General features: G+C 41.3%; 2 protein-coding genes across 2 annotated transcripts in view; one reads left to right on the top strand and one right to left on the bottom strand.

Moving 5' to 3' along the window:
• The window catches only part of LOC114441371 (tight junction protein ZO-2-like), a 36408-nt gene extending 31972 nt beyond the window's left edge, over positions 1-4436 (top strand). Inside the window, exons 6-8 of the mRNA XM_028414265.1 lie at positions 1175-1278; positions 1707-1860; positions 4202-4436. Coding sequence (XP_028270066.1) covers positions 1175-1278; positions 1707-1860; positions 4202-4221 — 278 coding nt within the window. The 3' untranslated portion in view covers positions 4222-4436. The remainder of the gene's footprint in view (positions 1-1174; positions 1279-1706; positions 1861-4201) is intronic.
• A 13904-nt stretch (positions 4437-18340) lies between these two features.
• apba1a (amyloid beta (A4) precursor protein-binding, family A, member 1a) overlaps positions 18341-23512 on the bottom strand; it is a 38313-nt gene continuing 33141 nt past the window's right edge. The window contains exons 7-12 of the mRNA XM_028414581.1: positions 23218-23403; positions 22918-23097; positions 22486-22698; positions 21576-21695; positions 21353-21493; positions 18341-20701 (exon numbers count right to left, since the gene is read on the bottom strand). Of these exons, the coding sequence (XP_028270382.1) occupies positions 20630-20701; positions 21353-21493; positions 21576-21695; positions 22486-22698; positions 22918-23097; positions 23218-23403 (912 nt within the window). The 3' untranslated portion in view covers positions 18341-20629. The remainder of the gene's footprint in view (positions 20702-21352; positions 21494-21575; positions 21696-22485; positions 22699-22917; positions 23098-23217; positions 23404-23512) is intronic.

Below are 23512 nucleotides of genomic sequence, written 5' to 3'. Positions count from 1 at the left end.
CTTTGACAGGTCAATAAACAGAGCTACACAGTGTTGCTTGTCGTCCAGAGCATGGAAAAAATCATTTAAAACTTTTAAGGTGGCTGTGTCTATGTTCTTCCTGCGGCAGCTGAGGAAACTTGCCAAGGACAAGTACAGACTGCAGCGTGTTGTGCGCTCTGCCGAGAAGGTGATCAGCTTCAGCCTGCCATCTCTCTAAGACCTGTACACCTCCAGGACTCTGAGGCGTGCAGATCACAGCTGACCCTTCTCACCCTGGACATGGACTCTTTGAGCCACTCCCTTCAAGCAGGAGGTTACGGTCCATTCGAACCAGAACCTCACGCCACAAGAATAGCTTCTTCCCCTCTGCTGTTGGACTGTTGAACTGCAATTAATACACTGCTCTGCACTGTCACTTCACAATGACACTTTAGTATAGTCACTGCATGTGACTATTTGCACTGTTTAGTTCCATCTTGCACTACTTGCACAGTAGTACCACCTTACCGATCCATGTGGTACCTGTTACACTGTTACACTTTCATATCAGAGACACTCATTCAAATCCAGACCTCCATGACTCAGGTGGTAGAGTGGTTGTCCACCAACTGGAAGGTCGGGGGTTTGATCCCCTGCCCTGTGTCCTTGGGCAAGACACTTAACCCTAAGTTTCTCCCAGTGGTTTCACTGGTGTGTGAATGTGTGTGTGTTTGTGTGTGAAAGGGGTAAATGTAAAGTAGTGTGAAGCGCTTTGAGTACCCGAGTAGGTAGAAAAGCGCTATATAAGTACAGACTATTTACCGTTATTTAATAATTTTGATTTCTATTGATCATTTTTATGTTATTTTGTTCTCATTGTATTCCTCTATGTAATGAATGAAGATTTTCAATTTGCCTGGGATATTTCATTCATTGAGATCAAGGATGTGTTATTTTAGTGTTTGCTTTATTTTTTTGAGCATGTGTAATAATAATTCCTTCAGTTACAATAGGGCCTCCGCACCACAGCTGCTTTACTTTTCCAGTGGATCAGTATCATTCAATGCATAAAGGAATCTTTTGGAGCTCAAAATACGCCCCTCCACTATTTTGTTTATTGTTATTTTCAGAGGGCAAAATGATATTTTATCTGAGCACAACTGTTTACAGTAACTATGGTTTGATGCATTTTGTGTGTGTGTTTGAAATGTAGAGTATGGTCTTCGTCTGGGGAGTCAAATTTTCATCAAACAGATGACTAGCACAGGCCTGGCTGCAAAGGATGGTAACCTGCAAGAAGGAGACATCATTCTCAAGGTACACAAACATGAACTAAACTGGCACTCTCAATGTCTGAAAGCAATCACGCTTTTAATTATGCTAAACTTTAAGCTTTACAATTTAATATTATTTAAAAAGGTATAAACTTCAAGTTTCTACCTTGAAGGATGGGCTTGTTTTAGATTCAGCTCCAAAAGACATTTGTAAATAGTTCAAATATCAATATATTTATTATTTAATGATTATACTATTAGTGTGTAAATCAGTGTGTCAAAAAATGTATATAACTGCAATAAAAATAATTTCTAAATACTTAAACAAAAATTGCATAAAAAATATACTGTTTCCAATTGGACAATGAAAGAAAGAAAAGATTTTTTTAATTTTCTATTTTTCTGCAAAGAAAACTAATTTATTCTAAGCTAGTTACCCCTTTTGCTACCACTGTGTGTGTGTGTCTGCAGATTAATGGGACGGTGACAGAGAACCTCTCCCTCCATGATGCTGGGAAGCTGATAGAGAGGTCCAGAGGGAAACTACAGCTAGTGGTCCAAAGAGACTGCCGCCAGATCCTAGTCCGCATTCCCCCTCTGGAAGACTCTGACTCTGACAGTGACGGTGAGTCACTGAATGCATGGCCTGAGCAACAGGGTTAGAAGGTTCAGGGTGGTTACATGGTGTAAGCACATACTGTCCTGCTTGAAAGTATGTGAACCCCTTGAGCAGTTTGGATGTTTCTGTTGTTTTACCATAATTTTCTCATTTTATCATCACCAGTTTTTTTATGTGTGAAATCTCAGATATATGTTTTATCAGTTGCATGTACTTGTTTAAGTAGCCAAAATACATGAAACCTGGAATTAGTGTATGTGCAAAAGTATGTGAACCCTTGTATTAGTAGCTTGTGGCTCCTCCTTTTGCAGCCATTACTTCAACCAAACGTCTTCTGTAACCTCTAACCAGACTCCTGCATCTGCTTTTGGGGATTTTTGCCCACTCCTCCTTGCAGATATCAGCCAGTTGAGAGAGGTTGGAGGGACACCTGGCATGTACTATCTTCTTTAGGTCTCACCTAAAGGGCAGCAGTGGTTCAGTGGTGAGCAGGGTTGTCCAATAACCGGAAGGTCGGCAGTCCGACCCCAGCTCCTCCCTAGTCATTGTTGTGTGTCCTCAGGCAAGGCACTTTACCCGCATTGCCTCCAGTGCACTCACTGGTGTATGAATGCGTATGAATGAATCGGCGGTGGTCGGAGAGGCCGTAGGCGCACCTTGGCAGCCACGTCTCCGTCAGTCTCCCCCTGGGGAGCTGAGCTCACCACTGCCACTGTGTGAATGTGGTGTGAAAGAATAATGCATCTCAATGTAAGCGCTTTGAGTGTCTGCCCAACAGAGCAGAAAAGCGCAATATAAGACCAATGCATTATTATTATTATTATTATTATTATTATTCACCACAACATTTCAATAGGATTAAGATCTGAACTTTGACTGGGCCAATCCAGAGTATGAATTCTCTTTCTCTGAACCCATTCCTTTGTAGTTTTGCTGGAATGCTTTGGGTTATTGTCTTGTTTCATAATCCATGTTTATTCCAGCTTCAACTGTCTGGCTGATGGCAGGAGGTTTTGGTCAATAATTTGTTGATATACTTGGGAATGTATGGTTACTTGAATAATATGGAGTCATCCAGTTCCAGAAGAAGAAAAACAGCCCCAGACCATCACATTTTCACCACCATGCTTCACTGTTGGGAGGAGGTTCTTTTCTTCATTTGCAGTGTTGGCTTTTCTTCAAACATGGCAGTTTTGATTGTGACCAAATAACTCTACTATTTTGGACTCATCTGGCCAGAGAATGGACTCCAAGAAGGCCTCTGGTTTGACCAAGTGCCCTCTGGCAAAGTGAAACAGGCAGCTTTGTTGTTTTTTGAGAGCAGAGACTTCCTTTTAGCAACCCTCCCATCAATGTCATGGGTGTTCAATTTTCGTCTGATCGTAGACGCATGTACATTGGTCCCAGATGATGCCAGAGAGGTCTCCAACTCTGTAGAGGTGATGTGTGGGTTAGCCTTTACCTGACTTATTATTTTTCTGGTGGCTCTGGGTGATAGTTTTGATGGGCGCTCACTTTTGGGCAGAGATGCTGTCATGTTGAAAGCCCTTCATTATTTGTCTTACAGTCTATGGAGCTGGAATCTTGTTGAGATGGTCTTATATACCTCCCCAGACTAATGGGCTATCACTACCCTCTTCTTCATGTCCTCGGATATCTCCTGTCCTCTCTGCATTGTTGATGTGAATGGGACCATGTTGGCTTGGTTGGTTTCCTCTCTCTATTAAATAGTGCAGGCCAATCCATTTCCCAATGATGTCTCATTTCATTGGGCTACTTGATTCATTAAGTGATCACATGTGTTTCACGGAGTCTGTTACCTGTTTGACTTAATCAATGCAGCTAGGGGTTCACATACTTTTGCACATACACTAATTCCAGATTTCATGTAGTTTTTGGGCTACTTAAACAAGTTCCACTGAACAAGTACATGCAACTGATAAAACATATATCTGAGATTTCATACATAAAAACTGGTGATGATAAAATGAGAAAATCATGGTAAGACAACAGAAACAACCAAACTGCTCAAGGGGTTCACATACTTTTAAGCAGCACTGTATGGTTAAACATACCATAGGTTTAGGTGTACTATTTAGGTTGAGACTAAACTACTTTTTTTTATTTGAAACAAATGATTAGGCCAGCTTCCTATGTGATTCCAGATCTATCTGACTGTCTGACTGATATTTAGCCTATATTTATGGCTTATACCTGAAACTGGGCAGTTCGGAGTAGCTAACCCATTGTGTCATTTAAAAGGATCATTGGTAGGTCAGAAAAATACCTTTGGCTTTTTTGGGTGAAATCACTCAAAAATGACATTTTGTTTGTGCTTTTCTTCCAGCTAATATGTCATACTTTTAGATGAAGGACCACTCCATGACACAGCATGTGTAACAATCTAATACATTTTACTAAGCTGTAAAATGGCTCAATGTAGCTACATTGTAAAGCTTTTAAAGGTAGGGTAGGAGATTTTGAAAACTCAGTGAGAGTCAGCCAGATTTCAAAAGTAAACAGACGCCCCTTTCTCTCGGAGCTCACCCTGAAGCCACGCCTCCCAACCAGTCTGTGACTGCGGCCATCATACACATACCTCTCTGGTGCACAGAGCAGGAAGAGAGCAGCCAACCAGCCAATACTCCGTGCAGGTGCGCCTCGCAGGATTGGCTGATGTTTTTAGCATTTTATACCTTCCACAGATGATGAATACTCTTCGTTTTAAAGCAAAACTAATAGGTTGCTATTGGATTGTAAAGAGAAGTTACACTAATTTAACAAAAAGTGCATCAGAAGGAAATCTCCTACCCTACCTTTAAGACCTTGTGCACTTCTCTTTACACTGCTCTATTTTACCTCTGTTTTAACTTTTTACCACGATATACCTTATTTCCCTAAAGAAGTAAATAAATATATTGAATATGTTTTTTTGTGTGATTCATGTAAAGAAAATAAATGGACATATAATATTAAGAGATATCTGATTCATATTCATTCATATTCTGAATCATGATTATGAAGGCAAAGAGTTATGTTTTTTGTGAATATATATATATATATATATATTTAATTTTCTCAAATGAAAGCATGGTTTCCCACTCCTGGAGGTACAGAGGGGAAATCAGGGAAACACTTGGTCACAAAATTACGAATTTGAAAATAGTGAAACAGATGAGTGGCAGGGAGGCCACAGCGAGATGAAAATTGGCAAAATTATCAAAGATACCTGTAGATGCCATAATGAGAATAATTTATTTTGTTTATTTCTCCTTAATTTGGTTTATAAATTTCAATAAGTATATTTCCTAAGTTAGATGCAAATTGGCAATGTTAAAATACCAGTGGGCAGCCGCCCCGTCTGTCCCTGCGTGGAGCCGAATTTATTTAGGTATTTTTTTTTTTTTATTTTTAGATACTGTATTAATCGCAGAGGGAAATTCGTTACGGCTGCTGCACAAGCAGTGTCATACAATGACTAGCAAGGCGCGCCACAGGCTAGGGTGAAGTGTCTTGCCCAAGAACACACAACAGTGACTAGGGAGGAGTTGGGATCGAACCACCAACCTTCCGGTTATTGGACAACCCTGCTATCCCACTGCGCCACTGTTGTAAAGGTGCACCTTTTGATTAGATGGTTTTGGAAGGCTGTGTGGTCGTCAGGCCAAAAAGGTTTTTGACCGTGTATTTCAACCGTATAGTTTTCATTATAAAGACTTATGAAATGGACTTGCATGAAAGTGAACAAAGATTGAATTAAATAAATGAATAAATCCGAGCCGTCTGTTGGATTCATTCAAACAGCAACAACTGTAGCCACGCGTCAGACAAAGCCTGTCACACACAGCCTAGGTGGCCTTTTTATTTCATTTTGGGACATTGCCGCTACAATATCATCTAAATGTCTAAATTGTGTAACACCCTTATCAAACCACACCAAAAATGTAGAGTCCAAAAATGTTGGAGGAAATAAATAGTTGTGTAATATAAATTGTTGCTTAAAGGACCTAATGAAGATGCAGCTACAAATTTAATGTGTCTTCTAAATTGATACCAGATCTTAAGTGGGTTAAGAACCACTTGATTATCAGTATATAGAGATGCTTTTGTAGGTAAGGAAGAGTAAATTAAAGGAGGTATAGAAGATCCCCTACAGGATGATAATTCCAATTTACACCAGGAAAGTCTGGAAAATTTTAACCAGTAGCAAAGTTAATCATGTTAGAAAATTGGGTAGTGCAAGTCCTCTCAGGTAACATTTGAGTGTCTTCCATAGTAATGAATATGAACAGAATGAGTCATTTTGATTAAAAGACAAATTCAATGGAATTTGAAATGAACTCACAAAATTCTTTGTCTACCAAAAGCAGAGAATTAAATCTCCAAAGTGGTGGGCTACGTTTATGGGTAGACAGTTGAATATCTAATAATAGAGGTGGATGATCAGATATCACGATACCTAAATAATCGTAGGAATTTACACAAGAATTAAGCGTACTGTCAATAAAAAAATAATCAATCCTAGAATAAGAATGAGAGAAGAAATAAGACTTGAGAGAAGAAAGAGAACTTTTTAATAGACGGGTTACGAGATCTCCACGGATCAATAAGACCATTCTGTTTCATAAAATCTGATTTTGGACATAGCAGATTGATTCCGATTACGAGGATTAGATCGATCCAATAGCGGGTCAAAAACACAATATAGATCCCCTCCAAGAAAGGGATGTTACCCAATAATCTGTTTGCAAAATCAACATCATCAAAGTTCGGGGCATATACATTTACCAGCACAACCTTTTTTGCATTAGAGTACCAGCAACTATAAGGTATCTGCCGTTCCTATCAGCAATAACATCAGTGGGCGAGAACTGAACTTTTTTGTTAATTAAAATGGCAACTCCTCTAGCTTTTGGATTATAGTTTGACTTACCCAGGAGCAATGTAACATATATCATAGGAATATCAGAGGTATTACCTATACCTCTGATATTCCAACTAATAAATCTGAGAGGTGTAACTGACCCAGCAATGATGGGATCTATATTTCCATTAATTCAATTCAATTCAATTCAGATTTATTTATATAGCGCATTTTACAATCAGAAAATGTCTCAAAGCGCTTCACAGAAACTCAGAGCGTGAGACCCAGAACCCGAACCCCCCTAAGAGCACTGTGGCAAGGAAAAACTCCCTTTAAGAGGAAGAAACCTTGAGCAGGACCCGTCAACTTAAGGGGGAACCAGTCCTGCTGCCAGTTGGCCAGGTAGAGGAGGAGAAGAAGAGAGAGACAGGACAGAGAGGATGAAGGGGAGAGAGAGAGAGAGAGAGAGAGGAGCAAACATGATACAAACATGATACAGTACAGAGCAAACATGACAGCAAGATGAAACAGTGATTATATTATAATGGATATCTATATATATCGTCAGTCCATAAGTAGTAATAGTAATTTGATAGTAATCAAGATGAGCAGCAGGGACTAGTGAAGTCAATGAGCACAGGAGAGATCAGGGGCCGGACTGCAGGTCAGTATGCAGGTCTTGAGACCTGCAAAGAGAGAGAGCGAGAGTGAGGCACAAAACTATGAGGAAACACAGAGTAAACACAGATTATGAGACGATATTACCAGTATGAGCCAGACTAAGGAGAGTAGAGGAGAGGTCAGAGGGTGAGTTGGAAACTGCTCAGTGGATCATGTTTGTGCCCCCGACAACATAGGCCTAGGGAGAGTTCAGGGGCCGGACTGCAGGTCAGCATGGTCAGCATGGGTGTTGAGACCTGTAAAGAGACAGAGAGAGAGAGAGCGAGAGCGAGGCACAAAACTACGAGGAAGACAGTAAACACAGAGTATGAGACGATATTACCCAGTATGAGCCAGACTAAGGAGAGTAGAGGAGAGGTCAGAGGGTGAGAGGGAAACTGCTCAGTGCATCATGTTTGTGCCCCTGACAGCGTAGGCCTAGAGCAGCATAGCTGTGCTACACACAAGGTCTAAGGCTGTACGCCTTACTAAACAGAAAAGTTGTAAGTCTAGTCTTATAGGTGGAGGCAGTGTCTGCCTCTCGGACCCAGATTGGTAACTGGTTCCATAGTAGTGGTGCCTGATAGCTGAAAGCTCGTCCTCCCATTCTACTTTTATGAATCCTAGGAACTACAAGTAAACCTGCACTCAGAGATCTGAGTGTCCTATTAGGAACATATGGTACAATCAGGTCCTGCAGATACAATGGAGCAAGTCCATGAAGAGCCTTGTAGGTTAGAAGAAGGATCTTGAAGTGTATTCTTGAGTCCACTGGGAGCCAATGAAGAGACGCTAGAACAGGAGAGATATGATCCCTTTGGCTGCTTCCTGTCAGAACTCTAGCTGCTGCGTTCTGGATCAGCTGCAGACTGTTGATGGAGTAATGTGGACATCCAGACAATAAAGAGTTGCAGTAGTCCAGTCTTGAAGTGACAAAAGCATGGATGAGCTTTTCAGTATCACTCTGAGAAAGGATGCTCCTGATCTTAGTAATATTACGCAGGTGAAAGAAAGCGGTCCTGGAGACCTGCTTAATATGAGACAAACAACACGTCTTGGTCAAAGATGACTCCAAGGTTCCTCACAGTCGTACTGGAGGCCAGAGTAATTCCATCCAGAGAGAAAGTATTATCTGATAAACTAGTTCTGAGATGTTTAGGTCCAAAAACAATGACCTCAGTCTTGTCCGAGTTTAATAGTAAAAAGTTGGAGGACATCCAGTCCTTTATGTCCTTTAGACACGCCTGTAGTCTGACTAGCGGCTCTGTTTCTTCAGGCTTCAGCTACAGCTGGGTATCTTCAGCATAACAATAAGAGTTTATGCCATGCTTCTGGATGATGTTTCCTAGAGGGAGCATGTAGAGCAGGGATGTCAAAGTCAAATACACAGAGGGCCAAAAAAACAAATTGGCTATTAGCCGAGGGCCGGACTGATTCAATGTTTATTAAAACATATTGAAATGATTGCACGTAGCCTATTGAACCAAGACCTAACACAGTGTATTATTTAATGATTAAATGAATAATCAGGAAAACATTTTTCAGCAGGCACACAGACAAGAACAAACTGCCTTCAAAGAAAAATCACATGTCCTGTACATTAAATAATGAATAAAGTAATATTTTCTTATGGCTCTGTCAGTAAGTTAAAAAGAAAACATTTTCAACAGGCAAACAGCAAAAAAGCAATTTTCCTTCAAAAACAAAATATGTTCCTTATATCAAGATAAATGCATAAATGAAACTGCATGCATTATAAACTGAAAATGCAGTATTATGCTGCTCTATTATCCTACCAATTACTGCTTCAAATAGTAAAATGAGAAAATTTAGAATAAATCAAATCAGTTGTATTCTTTCTCATGGCTCTTATCTGCAATTTCCCCTGAGACCATTAACTAAGACCTCGTTTTAATTCTTCCACCTTCTGTAGCCTTTGTTCCGTGTCCATATTCTTGTCTTTGTCAGTGTTTTTCTTAGACGTTTCATGGTGCCTTCTTAAATTGTATTCTTTCATTACAGCCAAACTTTCTCCACACAGAAGACACACAGGTTTGCCATTTAACTCAGTGAACATGTATTCTGCCTCCCACCGAGCTTGAAACCCCCTGTTCTCAGCATCCACCTTCCGTTTAGCCATTTTTTGGGGAGGAGGTAGCTGAAAGTTGACATCTGCTCTGACTGCTAATGAATGATGAAGCCGAAGTCTGCTTGCTGCGCTGCAGTGAGTTCGCGGGTTACCGTTGCATTGTGGGAAATGTAGTATTGGTGCATGCAAAACACCAATGGGCGGCTACAGCCTGCGGGCCGGTTCTAATACTTATCCGGCCCGGGGGCCAGAGATAATGGCCCGCGGGCCTTGACTTTGACATATGTGATATAGAGGGTGAACAGGATCGGTCCGAACCCGAACCCTGTGTTCCACAGAACCCTGTGGAACACCGTGATTAACCCTTGTACCTGTGGAAGAAACATCGTTAGCATGAACAAAGTGAAATCTGTCAGATAAATATGATTTCAATCAGGAGAGACTAGATGTTCAGATGGGAAAGAATTTATTGAAATACAGTGAATGAATGAATTAAATGTGCTTTGGCGTTCTAGACCCCGATGCGATGGCCGACATCTGAAGGGGGAAAGGACAGGAGATGAGGCCGCTTAGGCGGGAATCCCCCCGGGTCTAGACCTGGTGGTGGTGAAGGAGCAGAAGAGCAGTGGATGAGAGGCCTTGTCCTGATGAGGAACTGGTGGAGCTTGGGGTGGAGGAGGGTTGCCGAGATCGATCCGAAAGACAGCTGGAGATGAGACGGAGAGATTTTTAAATGAATTGCTGAGCGGTGATTGGGCAGGAGAGGAGCAAGGGAGTTGCTCTCTATTAACCAGCTGATTAGGTGAGAGGCAGAGAAAGAGAAAAGGGGCGAGGGAGCAGGCGGGACAAGAGTGAGGAGGATGAGGGAGAAGCGGTTGGAGGGAAGTGATGAAAGAGTGAAAATAGTCTTCCTGATTGAACTTGCGCTAAGAGCTTCATTTAAACCAGCGCAGTGCTGTTCCTGTAATCCTGATCTCGTGTTCTAATCTGTGTAGCAGGATGCAATAATCTACTGTGTCGAAGGCAGCACTGAGATCCAGTAGAACGAGTACAGAGACAAATCCACGGTCCGATGCCATCATTGGTGAGTTGGAGCAGTGCTGTTTCTGTGCTGTGATGGGCTCTGAATCCAGACTGGAAAGCATCGAGCAGACTGTTCCTATGCACTTACAACAGCTCTTTCGAGTATTTTGGAGATAAAGGTGAGGTTGGAGATCGGTCTGTAGTTTCCTAAGACGTCCGGATCCAGTGAAGGTTCGGAATGATCACAGCAGTTTTAAAAGCCTGTGGTACATATCCTGTTTCCAGAGACAAGTTGATCTGTCCTAATGGTCAGCTCAGGGAGGCCGATGGGCACGAAGCAGTCCAGAGTTAGATCAGGATCCGTTTCCAGAAGTGGCGGTGTATCCTCAGCGGTCACAGAGAGATTGTGATTTTGTTGATTTGTCCTCTAATAGTAGTGATTTTAGTAAGCTTCTTTACTAAGAGCTGCAGGAATGCAAGGCTCCACAGAGCTGTGGCTCTTTGTCAGCCTGGCTACAGCGTTAAAGAGAAAGCGCGGGTTGTTCTTGTTTTCTTCTATTAGTGATGAATAGTAGGCTGTCCTAGCTTTGCGAAGGGCCTTCTTATACGCCAGCAAGCTGTCTCTCCAAGCCCTCTTGGAGTTCATCTGATTTAGAGGACTGCCACTTCCTCTCCATCCTTCGTGTAATCCGTTTCAGTGATTGGATATATGAGTTGTACCACGGAGCTAGCCTCTTCTGATTTGTAGTTTTCTTCTTCTTTAGTGGAGCAATCCTGTTCAAGACTGAGTGTAATGTGTCTGCAGTGTTGTTGACATCAACAGTCTGCAGCTGATCCAGATCTCAGCAGCTAGAATTCTGACAGGAATCCGCAAAAGGGATCATATCTCACCTGTTCTAGCATCTCTTCACTGGCTCCCAGTGGGCTCAAGAATACACTTCAAGATCCTTCTTCTTACCTACAAGGCTCTTCTCTATTTTTACTTGTAGTTCCCAGGATTCATAAAAGTAGAATGGGAGGACGACCTTTTAGCTATCAGGGACCGCCACTATGGAATTAGTTACCAATCTGGGTCCGACCACCTTTAAGACTAGACTTAAAACTTTTCTGTTTAGTAAAGCGTATAGTTAGCCTTAAACATAAGCTGTGTCTCAATTTAGGGTCTGCATCCTTTGGAGTGCGCATTTTAAGGCCGCTTACATCACAAAGCTGCGCGAAGGCTGTCCCAATTTCGCCAAAAGTCAAAGGGTCCTTCAAATGCGTCCTACTTTTGCCTGAATTTGGAGGATGCATCGCTACTATCCTTCATGGCCTTAAATATCCCACAATGCTTTGCGGGCCTACTTTTTGTCCAATGGTACAATGACGGACCAAGCGAGCGGCAGCGGCACCGACAGGAGTAAGTAAAGAGCAGTAGTTCGAGAGTTTTAAAATGCTAGTAGTGATAGCGGCATTAAAAAAATGAGTTTTATATTTACAAACATGACGTCCTGTTGATACGAGGCGCTGTAAAATAAACGTTTTGATTGAATATTTTTTCTGGACTGTTTACTGTAGTATAGTATAAAGTATAGTTCACTTGAGGAGCAATATTATCGTTATTATATCAAACGGTCATTCTGCCTGTTGTCATTTTGTTGTAAAACAGAAACGGATGAAATCTGACAATTGATAACGGAGGAGATGAGGCTGGAGAGGGAGGGAGAGGAGAGAGAGAGAGAGAGAACGGACAGACTTCAGCTCATTGGAGAGGATGGTGGACAGCAGTGATTTTTTTTGATGTTCTGTGTTATTTAAATGGTTACTTATTAAATTGTATATTAAATTGTTCTTGTCTCTGTGTTCCTAAACTCTTCTAACCTTGTTACATTATGTGTTTCATTACCTATTTATAATTTAAGTAAACTTTTGAACAACTTCTCAGTGACAACAGTAAATCATTTATTGTTCCGTTATGTACAATATTTACAAAGATACAGTTTGAACATTTCTAACTATTTACCAGTGGGCATTATGAAAATGTACAGTTTTAAAAGATCAGCAGAAAATACTATTTACAAAGAACATATATATATATAAATGTTTGGCTGAGCAGGAGTCCTTGGTGCTGCTGGACTGGATGATGCCACGGTGAAGACCTTGGAGTCCTCTGGCTGTGAGTGGGACATCATCTGGGGGTGGGGGGTGCCTGTCTCCTCTCTCCACCACATCGTCCATCAGGGTTTGCAGAGCTGACGATCGGCGGCTGCCATGTTACTAAAGATGTTTAGAGGGCAAAAATAAAAATACCGTAATAACTTTAACAGAGCGGCTTCCAAAACAGCTTAAAATATGAAAAGCTATAAAATATGTATCCTCACCCTCCAAAGGTGATGATGGTCAGTACACCTCCTCCAGGACAGACAGCTGGTCCTGCAGGGAGCCCCACCCAGCAGTAATTCTCTGGTGTAGTGACAGAACTGATGCTTAATGACACATTAAAGCAGTGGTTTCAGGGTTATTTGCAGGGTTCTTACACATTTAGGTATTTAATTTAAAGTATTAAAATTACAAACAGAACCCTGTATCAAGTCTTACAATTGAATAAAATATACCGTAAATTACATTTAATCATATTTGTCTATCTACTGGTTATATGGCTAGCGTTTGCTCAGTAACCGGTATATTAATTATGATTAATAATATGGGTTAAACAGCAGCTTACCGTTACCTCCCCACTATGCAGCCTGAAGAAAATGAGCCGTCACCGGTTTTGCTGCCGCTGGAGCCGCCTCTCCTCTTCCTCCAATAACAAATAAATATATTAAAAAATTCCAAATTTCTAAATCCACACTGTTGTCCCGTTTGTTGTGTAGTCCGTGTTGTGTCGCTGTCACTGCTTTTGTTTTTCCCGGGGCAAAATTTATGACGTCGTGCCACAATCAGGAAGTGCTTTGAAGGCCAGACCGTCCCATTTACCAACGGTTGAGGATCCGCCGGAGGATCCTCAGGAGGATGCGGCCTCCTGAGACCGCGTAGGCTGCGTCCTTCGAGGGATGCAGACCCTGAATTGGAACACAGCTATAGAGAGGCAGGTAGGATTAATAAATCAAGAAACACAGCAGCTTTCTCTATGGTGGTGAAGGGTCACATTCATGCCCTGCCCACACGGTGTTACATCGATCTGCGTTTTTGAATACTTTTGCTCAGCCATATCTTCAGAACCATGTGACAAAATCTCAGGTCTATCAGAGTATTCCGCTAGGAGAAGTCCGTTCAAATACGAGGTGTGGAACATGGAAATTTTCATCCACATAGGATGAAGTATGTGGGAGATACAGCCACAAATACATCCATTTCCTGTGTGTTGGCAAAAGGGTCAACTTCGTGGCGGCGCCACAGCCAGACCATATGACGAAGTGCTACGTTTTGGATAACCTTTGGGCTACGTTTTGGATAGCTTACCTTAAGGGCAAGTGCACCAAATTTCAGCCCGATCGGGCAATTGCCCTAGGAGGAGTTCGCAAAAATGCGGGGAGTGCAAATTGGAACATGGCAAAGTTTTCCCAAGATGGCCGACACCCTGTAGGGGGTGGATTTTTTTTTCCAAAGGCATGTTTCCTGGCATGAGGCGATACATCAACGTACCAATTTTCATGGCCGTAGCTGTTACACTGAAAATTTTCAAATTCTAGGGGGCACTGCAGAGCCATTTGGATAATCACTGTTTCAACGACAGTTTCAGATCGCCATTTTTCGCGAACCTGGCCAGTCTGCCAATTTTGGTGAGTTTTTGAGCACGTTCAGTGGGTCAAATTTCCGACCCAAAATGGATGACGTGAGAAGAGAGAGTGAGAGTGAGAAAAAAACCCAGCACAACAGACCAGGATGTTGAGCTCAGTTTGTCAGGGTCCCAGTGTGAGCCAGGGTGGTTGCTTTGTATTTTGTTTGATTATGTTTGCCTTTTAGTTCCGGCCTTATTTTGAAATCACTGACTCCCCTCTCATTTCAGGTGTCTTGACTGCCCCCTCCTTCTCCTGGTGATCACCTGCTCCTCCCTAATGTGCCTCACCTGTGTCCCTTTGTCTGCCCTGATCCCTGTGTATATAGTCTGTGTCTTCCCCTCACTTGGTGCCAGTTCGTCTCGTCTACATCCTGACCAGTCGTCCAGTTCTCCAGTAGCCTGAGTATTTTTCTGAGCCTTGTATTTTTGTATTTTGTCTGCCTAGTGTAATTTTTGAGACCTTTTGAGTTTGTGTTTTTGAGAACCTTGGTGACTCTACCCTGTGTGTTTTTTCCCTCCTGCCGGCTTGTGCCGCGCTTATGTTTTGCCCTGAGGTCTGGTACCTTTGAACTGTGTTTTTGGGCACAATAAACTATTTTAATTTAACCCTCTGCCAGTCTCCCGTCTTGCACTTGAGTCCGTCCGCAACCTCCCTGACACAGTTTAAATTTAATTAAACAAACAAAAAAAAACAGCCAGGGATCCCCTCCTCCAACACAAACACAAAGAAAAGCCCGCCAAAAAATCACTCCTCCCATATTTATAAAAACTACCCACCCCTTCTATACCAAACAAAAAAGGGAGGAAAAGTAACCACAACCCAATATATTCAAGCATACAAAGCAGTCTAATTACTAAACAAATGTACACACGAAATAGGCAAAAACAACCAACCCATAAACCCATATTATAATTAATTTAACCCAACATAGAGAACAAAAGAACAAATAAATCCCTTCCAGCCTCCCCTCTCTCTCCAGTCCACATAGTAGGCCCCAACAAGGCTGATCAGCCACACCAGGCCTCCATCAGGGCCTCATCAGCACATTCATGGGCGCGCCTCCATAACTGCACTGATGTCTGAGTTAGTGAGGGGAGGCCTGCAGCTCCCTCACAGGCCCTAAGTTAGACTTGAGAAGGAAGATTGCTACTGCCTATAAAGCAGGAGAGGGTTTTACAGGTTCATCAATGAGCTTCCAAGTTTCAAAGTGAAAATGGACCGATATAATAATAACTTAGATCTACGTTGGTCTGTCACATGATCCACTCTGCCCTGACGTGCCCTGTAGCTGAGTGCTGCTAAGCTGGGAGACGGGTGGCGACATCAAGGGAGTAAACTGCTGGTCCAGTGAAGTGAGCCATTAGCGTCCAGTGTGACGTCTGACTGCACACACCTCTAACAAGTTATAGCCGCTAGTTAACCAGACAACCAACAGCACTGCACACTCACAGCTGTAGCAATTAGCGACCTGTTAGCCAATCAGAAAAAGAATTTCTTGTTTCCAGGAGATACAGCTGCAAACACACCGAGCAGCGAGTTTCCTTCTATATTGATCCTCCCTTTGTGTTTCAGTCACTTCATTTGAACTGCTTGTGTGTGCTGATCAACACAAGCAGAAAAATCAGCACAGATTCATGTGAACTAAGTTACCTGTTGTGCAGCTTTTTGGGAGGCTTTGAGTAATCTGTTTAATCTGATCTGTTCTGTGGAGTCTCTAAAATCTGACAGTCCAGCTGATGGTCTAATTGGGAATACAGTGAAACAGAAATGTGGTTTTTGTGGTTAGGCCTATAGTCATTTTGTACATTCAAAGACAGAGGCAGATTGGCTCAGCTTTCGCCAGATGAGAAGTAAATGCACTTCCTATAATAAAGGTAGGGTTGGAGATTTCATTCTGATGAACTTTTTGTTAAATTAGTGTAACTTCTCTTTACAATCCGATAGCAACTGATTAGTTTTGCTTTAAAATGCTTTAAAACGAAGAGTATTCATCATCTGTGGAAGGTATAAAACGCTAAAAACATCAGCCAATCCTGCGAGGCGCACCTGCGCGGAGTATTGGCTGGTTGTCACTCTCTTCCTGCTCTGCGCGCACCAGAGAGGTACGTGCATGATGGCCGAAGTCACTGGTTGGGAGGCATGGCTTTGGGGCGAGCTCCAAGAGAAAGGGGTGTGTGTTTACTTTCAAAATCTGGCTGACTCTCACTGAGTTTTTTACCTGAATAAATCCATAAAAAAATATGACCCTAAAACCTTTGGCAAGTCATCAAATGTTTTTCAAATCATATGACATCTAATGACTTGCTAAGCTTTTAACTACTCAATCTGGAACAGTGTCTGATAAGACAGCTATACTAAATTGTTTTAATGATCATTTTATTTCTGCTGGATCTGTTATGTGAGGTGTAGGGTTTTAACAGGACCCAGGCACAGACAAAAGTAAAGTTCAACAAAAAGGGAGCTTTATTTAAAGCTAAACAACAAAACCAGTCCAGAGGAGCAGGTGAATTTGAGGAGGGCTACTGAAAACAGTGCCAGTAAAAATGCAAAAATCAAAGTACCAAAACACTAAAGAAAAGATCAAAACACAAACCAAACCTGAGGAAGACAGGAAAGCATGGAGGGAAAAGGAGGACGAGGACACAGTGGAAGACAGGTAATCACAAGGGGTTCACAAGGGATTCACATGGGAAGAACTGACAAAGACAAAGGGGAAGCACAGAGCTTAAATAAAGAAGAGACAGCACAGGTAAACACAATTAGGGATGAGCTGGTAATCAGGAGGAGGGAACTGGGAGGAAGTAAAAACGGGCAGGGAGACATACAGGGAAGACAGGACTACAGAATAAGACAAGGGGGGCACAGCAACACTGAGGACAAGAGGGAGGAAAGAGGGATAAGAGGAGGAGGAAGGCTAATAACAGTTCAATCAGGAGAGACTAGATGTTTGGATGAGTATTTATTTACAATGAATGAATGAATTGTGCTTTGGCGTTCTAGACCCCGATGCGATGACCGACATCCAAAGGGGGATGTGGCCGTTTAGACAGGAATCCCCCCCGGGTCTAGACCTGGTGGTGGTGAAGGAGCAGAAGAGCAGGCGATAGATGATGATGCTTGGGGTAGAGGAGGGTTGCCGAAATTGATCTGAAAGACAGCTGCAGAGGAGACGGAGAAATTTTAAATGAATTGCTGACCAGTGATTGGGCAGGAGAGAGACGGCTCGGCTGCTGATTGGTGGGGGAGTTGCTCTATATTAACCAGCTGATTTAGTGGGAGGCAGAGAGAGAGAAAAGGGGCGAGGGAGAAGGAGGGATAAGTGCGAGGAGGATGATGAGGGAGAGGTGGTTGAAGGAAGTGATGAAAGAGTGAAGATAGTCTTCCTGATTGAACTTGCGCTAAGAGCTTCATAAAAACCATAAGAAATGATGAGGGAACACAATAAACATGACGATCCACAACAGGATCGTCGTTTGAGTCGCTAAACTCTGACAAATGCTGACCTGACTCCACATGCTGTGAGTAGATACATCACTTGTCTGCTTGAGTTTATATCTGTATCTGTCTCTGAGGTAAACATTGCACTAAAGATGCTGAGCCAAACTAGGTCTGTGACCATGGTCATCTTGACCCCAGCCAGAACTCTGTCTGTGAGGGTGTGTATGCGCGTCATTCATTTACTGTGGAGCGCGTAGGTGTCATAAATTTAGCATAATGCTCATGACCCGAGCATTATAGTCCCAGGGCTACAGGTTCACTTCATTCATAGAACCGTGTTTACTTCCATAAACAATCATTCTCCCTTATGAGTTGGGTTCTGTTCAAGGTTTCTTCCTGTTAAAAGGGAGTTTTTCCTGACACAGTTGCTCATAAGAGGTTTCTGTAAAATGCATTGAGACAATTCTGATTGTAAAAAGCACTATGTACTGTAAATAAAATTGAACTAAATTTGAATTCAATTGAAAATTAATTAAATTGACACATGTTGATAACATTTTTTCTGTCATTTTTTCATCTAAATATGTAAGAGTCACACTGTCAACCAAGGAGCTTTATTGTAATTACTGTTACAGACATTCTGGCTCTGTTGATTCCAACATTGAAATCATTGCACAATCACAAATAAGTAAAGATTAGCTTTACTCATTTTCTTGAGTATGTTACACTGAGAGTTGTTTCAGTTACATTCAAAATGATAACATTTGCAAATCATGCCTTCTACACATTCACGGGTTTCCTTGATCAGCTTAGTTGTGTTGAGCTAGTCTACAATCTCTGACAGACGGGTGAGAAAAATTCCCACATAACTTGTGCTGTATACATAGATGCATAAATTCCACAATTTCTTAACTCCTACTCACCTTTAAAACTGTTTCTATTCATTTATGTTTAAATGCAAACAAACAAAACACCCACTGAAAATGTTCCATATATATTTCAACTCTACATGTATATATTAATATATATTAAGCTGTAATTTGGACTACAGTACATCAGTGTAATCACACATCACACATTAGGAGGAAGAACAGCATAAGGTACAGTAACATGACTGCAGGCTGCCTTTACGTCTATTAATTTGTCAGTTTAATATAAGTCCATTAAGGCAAAGATGCAAGTCTTTGATGACAAGATACAGACAGGAGTAAGATACAGGGAGCAACATGTTGCCTTTAGTTGTAAAAATACATGTTCTGTAAAGTGAACACATATCCTGTTTACATTATCCAATCCACAAAAATACAGTCTATCTAAGCTGATGTAAGATAAGATAAGATAATCCTTTATTAGTCCCCCACAGGAGAAATTCACATGTAATGCAGCATACACACATAAAGAAAGACAACTAAAGCAAAGAAGTCCAAGGATTCCCAAAAAAACACAGAAAAGCCTAATTTAGTAGCCTTAAACTCTCCTTCAGTAAACCAGTGTGCTGTTAATCATGTAGAACACACCATGTAGAGCAAATGAAGCCCCTGATTTTATGCTGAAGTTTCAGTCACCAGTAGATGGCACTGTGGACTGGGATGTGGGGCGTGAACCTTTTCAATAGGACTCTATCCAATATGAAATATCTGTGGACTGAGACACATGACACATTGTTTTGAGTGGATGCACCTGTAACTTCATATTGGTAGGTACTATGAACATTCCAAAACACTGAACATTTAAATTTGTTCCATTGCCACATCCTAAACAGAAGTAGATTTTTCAGAACATTTTAGGTAGCACTGGGCTTTGTGCCAATATCTGTGTCATCACCTCCATGTTTGGGGACTTTGGATTCGAACATGATGACTAGAGTTGGCTGTTATGTACAAAAAAAATAAAAAAAACAAAACAATAAAAAAAAGATTACAACATTTGTTTGCATGCATATTTTAGTGGAAGAAATGACACAGTTTACTGTTATTAAAATAGGAGTATGAAATAAATTAGCCAGGGTTTAAAGGTTAGAAATTGTTGTGACTATGATTTTCTTGTGGATTTAATAGGGAGTTAATATGGATGTATATCTAATCTATTTTTTTTACTTTAGTTTAGTTTGAAATGGTTTTTCCAGATTGATGGGCAGCAACAGCTGCTGCTCTAACACCATTGTTTATGTTTTTCTCTCTTGTCATATTTTAGCACACACCTGTTTTTGTCTTTTGCTAAAAAAAAAGGATGTCATGCTGTAAAAAAAATTTGTTGTTCATCTGAAGATTTTTTTGCCCACTAAGACACAGTACAATAATGGATAGATACCTTTTTAATCCAGAGAATCCAGAGGTATATTCAGTATTAAAAGAGGAGAGATTGCATGTCTGTGTAATGATTGATGAACTTCCCTCTCAAAAGCTTAAACTCTGTGAGTTTAAGCTTTTGAGTAGTGAGAGCCAGCCAGGAGAGCCAGCCAAGCTTTGTTTGGAACCCAGCTTGCCACACTTGGCAACAATGTAAATGTGTCAAAATAAAAGGAACAGAACTGAACTGGCGAGAAACAACATCATCCCTACCTAGAACAGCAATTTACCTATAGTAAACTTAGATCTCTAAAGAATACACTTTGTCCAATCTGCTGGGTTTGAAAACATTAACAATGAGGCACAAAGAGAAATTTAGGTAAGGTAGGGGCACTACTACTTAAGACACTTTATTGTCATTGTAGGCATATACAACCAAATAATTTTTGGTGACTCCCAGACAAGGTGTTAAAAATGCATCAGTTTATCTTCTCACTTCTTATTTCTTTAGCCAAAGTAAGATAATGTGAATACAGATGGATAATTTGATTTTCTACATCCAACAACTCACTACATTTCATCAGCTTTACAAGACAAGGGCTGAGCTGAGGGGATAGACCCAGAGAGTGGGAGTGTAGAGCTTGGCTTGTTAAATGTAAACAGGCTGCTCCTGGGCAGTCAATAGACGGTACATGGCTGCAGGCATCGTCTTCATGTGAATCTGAGATAGACAAAAACATAATAATAATTCATCAAAAAAGAGAAATCACAGTTGACAAAGTTGTCAAAGTCGAACACCCCCACCATCTCTATTCCCCCACCTACTCTCCTCTTCTTCCTCTTGTCTCCTCGCTCTCATCAGGCCGACAAGGCAAACTCAGTGTCTTCTGTCAACACCTGCTCATGTCATTTTCTATGTATAGTGCTAGTATAATTAAGTTGAACAACATATCTAAAAAACAAATTCATAGTTTTTCAGCATTACAATTACAGCAACCTGTCATGTTGTCCTCTAATGTATGTTGTTTATTGCATGTATGTTCCTCTCTCATCTGTCCTGTTGTTGTAAGAGGTGCTATATAAACAGAAGTAATTGAAGTCAATTGAATAGTGCTTGCCTGTGCAAAAGCCTTTCTATATAATATACACTGATGAAATTGTTGATGGTGGAGCTGGGGGGCTTTTTGATTTAACACATGTTCAGTGCTCATATCACCTGAGCCACAGTCGCCCTGACAAAAATTCTAGTAATTCCAGTAATTCCAGTAATCATGGCTCTGCAGAAGACACATTCATTTTACAAGAACACCTTCAAAAAGAAGGAGGCAACATTTGAGTCCTCATGTCTTTGTTTTGTTTAGGGTCATCTCACCTCTCCCACAGCATTGGACAGGATGTGGACAATTTTTTCATGAGGTGTGGCCACCACGCTCTGGCTGTTTATCTCAATGATGCGGTGACCCACTCTGATTCCACCTCGCTCAGCAATGCCACCACGCATCAGACTACAGATCTGTTAAAGTGATATTTCAGTTATTTTAAATGACTGCATTTCACTCAATTTACAAAAAGTTTCATTTAACAGTGCTACCCACAATGCCATTCTGGACACTAAAGCCCAGCTGGTAACGGAGATCTGGTCGTCTGATAAGGACAGTCGTCACTGGGGGACATCTGACAATGTTCAACTTTATCTGGGACTGGTTCTTTAAACCCTGGAAAGCATGTGGTGTCAGTTAAATGTTAAAGGTGTGCAGACAAATAATAAGACAACAGTGATTAACATAGTTACACACCTGATATAAGATTATTGTGAAAAAAACAACAAATAATAACTTCAGTCAAGTTATCTTCACTTATGTCTGCTTTGCACTGCCTTTGGTCTTAAAATTGGGTCAAATAGATCATCCAGTATGTAGTAGGCCCTAGGCTGGATACCTACTGTATTTACAACATGTAAATATTGCAATGTATTAACATGATTTTTTGTATTCTTTGAATATTAAAGGCATTTAAAAAATAGATCAAATAAATTTAGATGCTCCACCTACTTAAAAAAAAGCAATCAAAATGATTAAATTGACTTGTAGTGTTGCCTTAAGTTTTCAAGAGTCTTACATGCAGCTGGACAGGTTGAAAATCCATTTGAGCATCTAAAATGATGCCCAAGGAAGCACACAATTAGTGTGGTTAAAAAAATAAATAAATAAACAGCCAAAAAACTTTGAGGAAAAGGAGGCACCTACCAGTAAAGTCAGACCTGAATAACTGAAATATCTAATTGGAGTGTATGACTTATTCTGATATAAATTTTTGAGTCAGATTATTTTGTCAGCTATAATGAAGGTGCTTCTCTTATTCACAGTTACATAAACTGCTTAAGGAGAGGACAAAACCCAAATAAGAGACCTCAGGGGGACCACTTTAAAGACAAAACAAAGGTAGTGTGTGACTGTACTTTGCACCCCTTAATTTTCTTTATCAAAAATAAAATCATACACATACCTTTATGATACTCTGGCAAGTGGACAGTGGCAGTCCCACCAGACTGGTTCCATTGATTGACATGATCTGGTCTCCTATGTTAAGTCTGCCAGACCTCTCTGCCGGCCCAGCATGCATCATGTTGGCAATGATCACCGTAGGCAGGATGGAGCCCCATCCACTCTCCACAATGACAATTCCCAGAATCTCTCCCTTTGCTTTCTCTACAAACACCTGAAGCCCCAGCAACCACAGAGAGAGACACTATAATGCAATTTTCATATTATGTTGGGCAGTATTATACAGAGTAGGTGCCTACATTATTTTGTGTGCTAGTAAAGATTCCTGTAAAAAAAGGGGGGGGGGGTGTTGGCTCTAGCAGAGGTAAAGACAATAAGTAGTAGTATATGAAGTTTGGATTCTGCACAGTTTCATACTACACAGTCTACTTACATCTTTGCAGTTCTCAGACTTGGAGAAGTGGATAAGGTCATCATTGTACATGTCTTGAGTGTTCATCAGATCACTGTATTCCTTCTGGCTAAGGTCTTCGGGGTTAATGCCATTGGCCCTTAAAAATTCCTGGTAAGCCACACTAAAGGCCTGTCCAATGGACTGGGCAATCAGCTGGGCCTGGAGAAGTCAGACATCCATTTAAGTTTTCTTAAACTTATAGTCTGCTTGTTATGAATTAGGATTAACATGCAATAAAAGAATGTAGCAAAGTAACAATAACCAAGTTGTTGGACTCACATCCTCAGACTCAAACACATGGCATATCATCTTGTACTGCCGCTTGCTGTCCTGACCTGGGTCTGAGGCCTCCATATTCTCCTGAGAGTCAGACTGAGGCATCCTGCGCCGGGCCATTAGAACCACAATGTTGCCAATGTCAGCAATGTAGGAGATTGTCCTCAAAGGGTGATCAATCATGATCTCCTTGAAGTCAAAGAACCAAGCACAGCAAGTTCAACTTTCATTTTTACAAACTGAGGTATGCTGTGTCTCACCCAACAACAATCGCAGTCTCATGCATAATGCACAGGGC

Source organism: Parambassis ranga, chromosome 9, assembly GCF_900634625.1.
Source record: "Parambassis ranga chromosome 9, fParRan2.1, whole genome shotgun sequence".
NCBI lineage: Eukaryota > Metazoa > Chordata > Actinopteri > Ambassidae > Parambassis > Parambassis ranga.
The sequence above is the reverse complement of the archived record's forward strand: the minus strand, read 5'-3'. Positions and strand labels throughout refer to the sequence as shown.